The 9,947-nt window shown below is 47.1% G+C and overlaps 1 protein-coding gene across 1 annotated transcript; it reads left to right on the top strand.

Moving 5' to 3' along the window:
- Window positions 1–260: 260 nt before the first annotated feature.
- LOC123112886 (3-dehydroquinate synthase, chloroplastic) lies at window positions 261–4,982 on the top strand. The gene is made up of 8 exons (XM_044533985.1): window positions 261–656; window positions 737–887; window positions 967–1,134; window positions 1,215–1,441; window positions 3,113–3,236; window positions 4,203–4,265; window positions 4,357–4,500; window positions 4,615–4,982. The coding sequence occupies exons 1-8, from the start codon at window positions 334–336 to the stop codon at window positions 4,744–4,746; spliced, it is 1,332 nt and encodes a 443-aa protein (XP_044389920.1). The 5' UTR covers window positions 261–333; the 3' UTR covers window positions 4,747–4,982.
- Window positions 4,983–9,947: the final 4,965 nt, after the last annotated feature.

The following is a 9,947-nucleotide window of genomic DNA, read 5'->3' as shown; positions in this document are numbered from 1 at the left end:
TCAATCAAAAAATATAAAACAAATGAAAATTTCATTGCTGATCGACCAACCGATCCCACTTTTCAGCGAGACCCGAAGCCGCCATCCCGCGAGCCCGCATCTCCACCAACCAACCGCGCACGTAAGGTCGTGAACCCATCCACCAACCCAACCTCCATCTCCGCCATCCAATCACTCCATCCGACGGTGCGGATCGACCCCCAAACTCTTCGCGGGCTCCCATCCCCACCTACCCCACCTCGCCCGCCTCAAATCCCCGCCCCCATCGGAAATTACCGGACACAACCACCGCCGCCGCCACCGCCACCGCCGTCTCGCGACCAAACCACCCCCATGGCGGCCGCCGCCTCCTCCCTGCTTGCCGCCGCTGCATCCTCCAGTTCCCGAGCGGCCATCTCCGTTAGCCGCCCCCGCGCAGCTTCTGCCGCGGCGGCCGCCGCCGCCTCCATCCCCTCGTCCTCTCGCCCATCCTTCACTCCGCTCCGCGCCTCCCCCGCGAGGGCCCTCCGGAGCCGCGTCGTCGCCAGCGCCGCTCCCGCGATGGAGCCGCCGGCGGTGTCAAGAGTCTCCACTGTCGTCGACGTCGACCTCGGCGACCGGAGCTACCCGATCTACATCGGCCCCGGCCTCCTCGACGAGCCCGACCTGCTGCAGAGGTACTCGAATTCAGTAGGGTTGTAGCTCGAGTGGCTGCTCCGTTTGGCAATTTGGTGAGCTTGTTACCTAATCTCTGCAGGCATGTGATCGGGAAGAGGGTTCTGGTGGTGACCAACACCACCGTCGCGCCGCTCTACTTGGAGAAGGTGACCTGGGCGCTCACGCACCAAAATCCTAATGTGTCGGTCGAGAGCGTGATCCTGCCCGACGGTGAGAAGTACAAGGACATGGTGCGTGTGGGATTCAGCGTTTACTTGTGCTTCAGTTTGTTTCGTCATCTGGATGTTGTTAACTTGTTGGGATTTGCAGGACACGCTGATGAAGGTTCTCGACAAGGCGGTGGAGTCCCGGCTCGACCGTAGATGCACATTAGTTGCGCTAGGTGGCGGTGTCATTGGGGACATGTGCGGGTTTGCGGCTGCTATATTCCTCCGTGGTGTCAATTTCATACAGATACCCACCACTCTGATGGCCCAGGTCCTAAGCTTAATCTAAATTTACTAGAGTTTGAGGACATTTGGGTTGGTGCTGATGTGGGGCTGGATGAATTGCTTTAGGTGGATTCGTCTGTTGGAGGGAAGACTGGAATTAACCATCCACTGGGAAAGAACTTAGTTGGCTCATTCTACCAGCCGCAGTGTGTACTCATTGACACAGAGACGTTGAATACATTGCCCGACAGAGAGCTGGCTTCAGGTGTCGCTGAGGTGGTGAAGTATGGTCTCATAAGAGACGCACCCTTCTTTGAGTGGCAAGAGAAGAATATGGCAGCAATATTAGCGAGGTACTAAGCAAGTTTTGAAATTGATACTAGGCGTTAAATACCATCAAATTTTACTTTGATTTGATGTGATATTTGTGAGGTAAAGACATGAAACTGCATGACATATGTGGTTGTCCTAGGGCGCTACTCATTGCGGTATAAGAGTTATGCATTCTAAGTACTTGTGCAGTATAATCTTGTTTTGGGTTTTCGCTCATATAAGTATGGCTGCTTTAGTTTTCTCGTCCCCTCCCATTTTGAAATATTTGGAGTACATATGTTGGTCACCACAGCCGTTTGATGTTTTATGTGAGCCTTAGGCCCTGAATAGAAATGCTTTTGATCATTCGGGTAGTGATCTGCTATATCATCGTGGTCCGTCTGTAAACTACTATGGTTTCTGTTATTAATAGAAACCGGCCACTTTGCACTGAATAGAAGCTCTCAACATCATGGTTGTTTGAAACACGATCTGTTTTATATGTACATTTGTCGAGATGCTTAATTGTCAAGTACAATGATCATATGAATAACATAGTTCAACCTTTTTCAATTTTCTGAATAGCATTATCTGAATGCCACGCTGCTTAGTTCGACAGAACTGGGTGACAAAACACACCATGTTCCACTGCTAATTCATAAATGTTATGTCATTTTGAGCTGCGTGTGGTTTGCTTTGTAGTCCTGTTCCCATGGATGGATTTATAAAGAGACATATAATCATATAACCTAAAAAGCACCGATACGGCCAGAACTGCCGATTTGCCGTCCTGATACGGGGGGACACGGGGATACGCCCAGATACGGCTGGATACGCGTATCCCGCAGTATCCCATCTTTTTGGAATTAAAAAAAAAGAAATAAAATCGGGATACGGCCTAGATACGGCGTGGACACGGTGGGGACTCGGCAGCCAGACTCCAGTGACCATGCTGCTGCCCAGTTATCCTCCTGATAGCAACCATGGTCAAGCAGGTAACCTCAATGGCTGCTAGCAAGGAAGGAGATCTTGGTAGAGAAAGATGGCAAGGCGGCCGCCAACAAGGAAGAAGCTCCGGCAGGAAGAAAGATGGGGAGTGTGGTGGCCAGCGAGGAAGAAGATGGGTGATGGAAGCTGCCGATTTGGCGGCGCTGTCGTTTCCTTTCTTCACTGGCGGCTGGAGAAAGGGAGTACGAGAATGGGAGGTTGGGGTCGGCTGGAGCAGCTGGAGTGCTACTAGTCTAGGGTTTTCTGGAATTGGGCCTTACATGGGCTCTAAGTGGATGGACAGCTACATGGGCTCTAAGTGGACGGACAGCTACATGGGCTGTGAGTGGACTGCTCTCAGTCTTTCATGAATAGAAAGGAGACAATATATATCCAGTACTAAAAAATTCTCATTAGATCTTAATTCAAATTTATTTTTCTATATACTTTCATATTTATTTTTCTAAATACTTATATACCCCGCCGTATCCCCGAATGGCTGTTTTTGGAAAATGCCGTATCCCGTATCCCCGTATGCGTATCCCCGTGCTTCCGTCCCCGTATCCGTGCTTCTTAGCATATAACCATTCCATTCTTGTGCTATTCGCGTTCGTTGCGAGAGTTTTAGCCCTGCAGCTTGGACCTTTGTTTTTTGCTAAAATAAATGGAATAATTTTTTCCTACTATTAACTGCTATATCTTAATTTTAAATTGTATGTTTGCAGAGAACCAAGTGCTCTAACCTACGCTATAAAGAGATCATGTGAAAACAAAGCTGAAGTGGTTGCTCAGGATGAGAAGGAAAGTGGTCTTCGAGCAACACTGAACCTGGGTCATACATTCGGTCATGTATGTAATATCTCTGATCATTATTTTTTTACCTGTCTAATAGTTGTTATTTCTTGTGTTAAGTTAATCACATTATGATGTTCCATGTACACATACTTGGATGAGTTGCCAAACCGGTAAAACATTTGTGTTATTTGTTGGTGCTTAGTTGAAGCATTTTGGTGAGTACTACTACTGTACTCGTTTTAGTTGCATGTTAAAATAGTAGAAACAACGCTGCTATGCACACGATAACATGCAGCCAATGTTTGCACAACGCTATGGTTAGAACCGTCCATCCATAGCAGAAATTGCAGCCCAGCCGCAGATTTACTGTCGTCCTCAAATCGGCTAAGGAAACATCGTCCGTATGGTAGTTTCGTAGTAGAAAAGACAACAACAAAGATCCTATCTGGTTTATTTAAGTCATTAAATGTTTTTTTCATTGTGATCTGCATTTCTTTTCTTTGTTTGGTGCATGTCGAGGTAGCATTGGCATTGTATTAAGCATAAGAACATCTGAAACAAAGATGTGTTATTGAAGATATGATCATTGATGCTAGTTAAAACAGTATCTCATTCGTCTATATGCTACATTGATTCTGCAAACTAAATTTTGAATTTTCTTAGTTTCTTGTTAATGGTGTATTGGCATTGGGTATTTGTTTTTATAACCCCGGGTCCTGGATTCGTCTTTAAGATGCACTCTCTCCTATAAGGTGTTTTTTCCATGCTTCTCGTCCGTGTCTCCCCACATTAGGGCAAATATAGGAGAAAATAGGGGAGACTTTGAATCCTGAGATGCAGTTGTGTTGTTGTTGCCATTGCTTTAGAATCGTTCCAAGGCTACATGCCTCTTGATTATCAATTTGGGCACCCTCGGAGCATTAGCAACCTCAACTCGATATTTTATGGGAATGTGATAGCAACCTTATTGTTTGTGAAGTATACATGTTACTCACTATAATCGTTTCATTTAATTGCCAGGCTATAGAAACAGGGCTTGGCTATGGAGAATGGCTCCATGGGGAAGCTGTTGCTGCTGGAACGGTAAGACCAGTTGAATGTTTGATACACCTCTTAATCACTTTATCTGGTTTCCTTATCGTCGTCTTCTGTTTCCGTGTTGGCACTACGATAGGTTATGGCAGCTGACATGTCTTACCGCCTGGGCTGGATAGACGAGTCCATCAAGAAACGGACATTTGACATACTAGATCAAGCCAAGCTTCCCGTGACACCACCAAAGGGCATGACGGTGGAGAAGTTCAAGAACATCATGGCTGTAAGTACCTTAATATTGGCAGAAGCAGGCTGATATGCTTGGACATCTCAATTGTTCCTTTTTAGCATTGAAATAAAATCTTAATGATTGATGATTCCTTGCATGGCGCATCAGGTCGACAAGAAGGTCGCGGACGGATTGCTGAGGCTCATCCTTCTGAAAGGACCTCTGGGAGGCTGCGTTTTCACCGGCGAGTACGACAGGAAAGCCCTGGACGAAACCCTCCGCGCGTTCTGCGATAATTGATCCTTGTCAAGCTGGAGATCCAGCACTTCTGTATACTAGTAGGCTGTAATATCATATCACACAGAGAGAGTGAGTGCGTTGTGTGCTACCTTTATTTGTTCATTTCGTTTTGGTGAGAATAATGGAATGTCGTAAGGGGTTGGTTCCAGGTCGTAGTAGCAATTCTTTGTAGGGCATCATACCTCAGTAATTGTGAATTGTGGTCAGTCATTTTGAAAAACAGAATTCACACTTCATTGTCTCCCTTGCGTCGCTGCTGCTCCTTTGCTGACGAGAGAATTTGTTTTCGTTTTACCTGAGCAACAAACCTACAAAGCCGTCGCTATTTTGTGACTCGTCTACTGTACACGGGACAGGTTGGTTTATCTAAACAAGTGTTAGATGGTGCACATGGCGTATCTTTGAGGGCATATTCTGCTGTCGCGTGCTATCAGAGCTGATTCGGAGCTGCTTTTGCGCCATTGTTTGATCTCGAGGAGATATCATGTGCCGTAAACAAGGGAAAGGAATCTCCCAGTGCAGTGTACTTGGGGGACACGATTGGTGGCCTGGCGCTGAAATAATGCGTCAGTTTTACCCGGATCCTGTGAATCGAACTGCTCCCTTCTCAAGTTCGTACTATGAACTTTGGTTGTAATTTCTGCGTTGCAACACAAGCACGCGAACTGAACGCGTATAAACTTCTCACGCGTCACGCATGGAGATCGTGACCCAGGCACACAACATACAACTACACAAGGAACTGAAATGAAATCAACATTAGTAGCAGTAATAATACTGCATCAGTACATTGTTGTTACAGCTCGGAGGAGCAACCTCGTCAGGATTCTGTCTCGGGCGGGCACGGTAAAAAAAACCACCCACGATCCATGAACGGGCCACATCCATCCGCAGCTCCCTCGCCTTGCCATCAGCTCCCTCGCCTTGCTAGAGCCGGAGCAGGCGGCGGAGCTCGTCGGTGGCGCCGACGTCCACGCCCCCGCCAGCGCCAGCCACCTGCACAGCGCACGGGGTCGGCACCTTCTTCCGCCCGGCGCCGGCGGCCAGCAGCAGCGACGTCGGCATCGGGACGCTGCTCGGCGGCGGCGACACCGAGTACATCGAGTCCATCGACGCCCACGCCGACATAGGCGGCGCCGCTACCACGATGGGCGCCGATGCCGCCCCGCTCGCCGGCTTCTTGGGGCTCTTGTTGGCGCGCGGGAGGTCGACCTGGCGGCCTGCCGGTGCCGGCGAGGCCTGGAGGTGCTGCGGCAGGGGCAGGAGCGGCGGCTGCGGGAACGGCCTGCAGGCCATCATCAGAGAAGGCGACGCTGCGGAGGAGGAGCTGCTGCTCAGGGATTTCAAACCACACTCCATCTATGAGTCAGTCTTTTCAAATCTGGTGCCGAAACAAGCGGCTGATCTGAGCAGGGTCGGCTGATTATCTCGAGTAAACGTTGAGAGCTGAAGAACTAAACTAGAATGCAAAGGAAATCAAGCTCCAACCAACAAAAACAGGCGGAGAGATGTAGAATGTATGTATGAAAAGCAAAATAAGCTGGAGAAGCTTGCTTGGTTGCAGATCTAGATCAACTAAAACAGATCGAGATGCAGCCCTGGTAAGCTAGCTAAACTTGAACAGGAAAGAGAAAGAAAGGCAGAAAGGTGAGCCGAAGAAGAGCTGCTGAGCCAAGGAAGGGTAGGGAAGAAGATAATGGTATCGTGCCAAGCAGTCAGTAGAGGTAAGGTATCCGTTATGGTCGTGGCCAGGCGCCCCTGCCATTATATAGAGCCGCGGCGGCAGCGGTCGGTCGGCCGGTACGGTACCACCCGCTCCCCTCCTCTCCTCCCAACGGACACTTGCGGTGGTGGGGGTGGACCGGTGGGTGGGAGCGCGTACGTAGTACGTTAACGTACCGTGCGGAGTTAATTGCACAAAAGTTCCACAATTGGGACATTACATGCGGATTGGTACCATTTTTGGTAATTTTTACATGTCAGTACCAAGTCTGGGGCTAATCGTTACAAAAAGATCTAAACAACGTATAAACATGCATTGACGGTGTATCTGACTGGCAGGGCCCGCTAGTCAGGTGCTGAGGTGGCATGTTTTTTGCAAAAATCTCCCTTACTTTGTAAGTAATTACATAAATACCCAATTATTTTACAGAAAATGGGCTCGTATGAGAGGCTTTTTTTCCGTTCGTAATTTACATTGCCGAAGCGGGACTTGTTTGAAAATTTTCGTCGGCTTAAACAAATAAATAGACCAACTAAAAATTTGATGGCTGCCGGATTCGAACCGGCGACCGGCCGTCTAGCAGCGACTCGCGCTAGCCACCACGCCACAGCTGGGCACGCGGCAGAGAACAGGCGCGACCCTTTTTATACTAGTCCCGTGACGCTGGGCCGGCGGTTGGCCCATCTAGGCTGCGCGCGCTGAGTTACTGTTTTTTAATTATTATATTAATAAATATATTAATTGCAATTGCATATTAGTGTTATCAAGTGTCAAGCACCAGACTAGAACACACGTATGGCCCAAATTTTACGTGTCTGCACTCAGGACCACAACCATGCATAATTATTGTGTATCCTCATTATATTATTCAAATACACAACTATCAAAAAAATTATATGCTCAACACACAGTTTTTTATTTGAGTTACCCGTATATTGATTGTATTTTTTAAAAGGCACAATTACTTAAAAAATTGACAACATGTATTAAAAATAAATCTGTAATCATAATAAATTTTAGAAATGCATTAAAACGGTTCAACTTTTATTAAAAAATCAACGTGTTTCTTGACATGCAAGAACGGTTTTATACAATAAGTGTTTAACACATGCTGATTTTTTTTCGAAATACATATAATTCACCATGTATTAAGAAAATATTCACCATAATGCTCTTGAAACTCATCGTGTATTAAGAAATTTTCACCATAAATTAAGAAATTGTTTAATGATAATATTCTTGAAAATCATCGTGTATTAAGAAAATGTTCACCATAATGATGAAAAGTTCACCGCGCATTATGCAAAATGTCATCATATCTTAAGAAAACATATTCAACCCATATTACAAAAATGTTAAATTTGCATTTAAAATATGTTCAATGTATATGTATATTACCAAAAGTTCATTGCATTAAATAAATGTTCACTGTTTGTAACGAAAAGTTCATCGTGCATTGAAAAATGTTCACTATATGCAGAAAAAGTGCTCAGCGTACAAATGTTCGTGCATAGTTGAAAAGATGTTCATCATATACTGAAACCCATCATAAAATATGTTCAGTAAATATGTTAAAATCCAGGAGAAAAACCAACCTACTGAATAAAAAAGGAAAGGAAAACCTAAAAATAAGCCCAAACCAGAAACAGAAATAAAGCATAGTAAGAGAAATGGAACGTAAAGAAATCTGAACGAACGAGCCTCAACACGCGCGCCAGGTAAGTGCGAAAAAAAAAATGAAGGCCTCAGTGGGCCGGCCCAGCGTTTTGCCTCTAGTATACAGGACGGAACGCCTGTTCTCTATCGCGAGTCCTGCTGTGGCGTTGTGGCTAGCGCGAGTTTCGGCCGGACGGCGGATCGCTGGTTCGAATCCTGCCTTATCAATTTTTATTTGTTTTATTTATTCTTTCAAGCCGACGGAAATTTTCAAAGGAGTCCGCTTCGGTAGTGTAAATTACGAACGAAAAAAAGCCTCTATAAGAATCTTTTTTCCGCAAAATAATTGGGCATTTATGTGATTACGTACAAAGCAAGGGAGTTTTCTGCAAAAAATATGCCACGTCAGCACTGACATGGTGGGTCCAGCCAGTCAGATACACCGTCAATACGTGGTTTAGACCTTTTTGTAACAACTGGCCTCAGACTTGGTACTGACATGTAAAAATTACCAAAAATGATACCAATCCGTATGTAATGTCCTAATTGTGGTACTTCTGTACAATTAACTCTACCGTGCGTTCGTGCTCGCCGTGCTCGCTCGCGCGCAGCTTCCGTCGCCTTTCCTCGGTTCGGCTCGGGCGGCGAGCGGAGACCGGGCAGAATGATTTGTTTTCCGTTGGGGGGCGCGCCGCATATGGGAGGTCGCGTGGGCTGCCGACAAGGGGGCTAGTAGGGGAGGAGATTCGCGAGCGATCGGCCCGATGCGTGCGGGGCGGGGCTGGCCGTGGGATCGGGGTGGCAGTCGCCCGGCGAGTCGGCACGTGGAAAGTCGTCCCCTGCCACCACCGTGCGCGGTGCCTCGCCGGCCTTCCACGGCTCCGTGCCGACGGGGGGCGTGCGTGCGTACGTTATGTGGGTTGGGCGCTGGTAAACCCTGGTCGTTCGGCACGCGCACTCCGGCGTATGCGGCGGCGCATCCCTGTATGCCGCTGGGTTGCCAGTTGCCACATGCGCGCGCCACCACTGCGGATTCCTCACCCGCTGGTCACGCCTCCGCGCGCCGTGCGTGCGTACGGGCGTGCACCGTGCGTGATGGTTCGGAGGGCCGGAGGGGTGCTTGCTTTGCTTGTATGGACTACGGAGGCGGAGTTGGTGATGGTCGTGTTTTCAATGGAGGTGTGGTGTGGTGGGACTGCTGCGGGTGCTGGGTGTGTTGGTTTTGCCCGTGCGTACGTGACGGCGGTGTCGATTTGTTTACGATTTGGGCGGTCCCCTCGCCTGCCTCGGCTCCGGCGTCGGGAGCCGATCGAGCTCGTGTCTTTCGATCAAAGGAGCTCATGCTCGGAAAGTAACCTTCGAAATTAAAAAATCAAAATAAGTTATAAAATTTCCGATTTTTTATGACAAACATTGACAAAAGTTTGATGAGCTCGTAAAATTTCATCATGAAATCACATTTGTGGAATTTGTGGAAATAAATAAATAAAATCAGTGCTCTAAAATGATTTTGAAAGTAGCATTTTCATAGCATCGATTTTGTTTTTTTCACAACTTTCACAAATGTGGTTTCATAATGAACCTTTGCAAGATCTTAGAAACTTTTGTTAATGGTCACGTTTTTTTAGATTTCCCGAATTTGTTTTGATTTTTTTTCATTTTATTGTTCATGAGCTCGGGCTAAGAAACTCCACGTCCCTCATGCTCCCAATTCATGAAATTACTAAGACAAACACCAATCTGACAAACACCAACACAAACACACGCTTGTTTACGGTCACTAGCATGAGAATTTGTGTTGGTCATGCATTGCCTTATCAGA

The sequence above is a fragment of the Triticum aestivum genome, chromosome 5B (genome assembly GCF_018294505.1).
Source record: "Triticum aestivum cultivar Chinese Spring chromosome 5B, IWGSC CS RefSeq v2.1, whole genome shotgun sequence".
NCBI classification, from domain to species: domain Eukaryota; kingdom Viridiplantae; phylum Streptophyta; class Magnoliopsida; order Poales; family Poaceae; genus Triticum; species Triticum aestivum.
This window is presented reverse-complemented; position numbering and strand designations above follow the sequence as displayed.

Coding starts and splice junctions, on each gene's coding strand:
- LOC123112886 (XM_044533985.1), top strand. CDS start 334: ATGGCGGCCGCCGCCTCCTCCCTGCTTGCCGCCGCTGCATCCTCCAGT. Junction 888..966: donor GTGAGAAGTACAAGGACATG/GTGCGTGTGGGA, acceptor TGGGATTTGCAG/GACACGCTGATGAAGGTTCT. Junction 1,135..1,214: donor CCACCACTCTGATGGCCCAG/GTCCTAAGCTTA, acceptor GAATTGCTTTAG/GTGGATTCGTCTGTTGGAGG.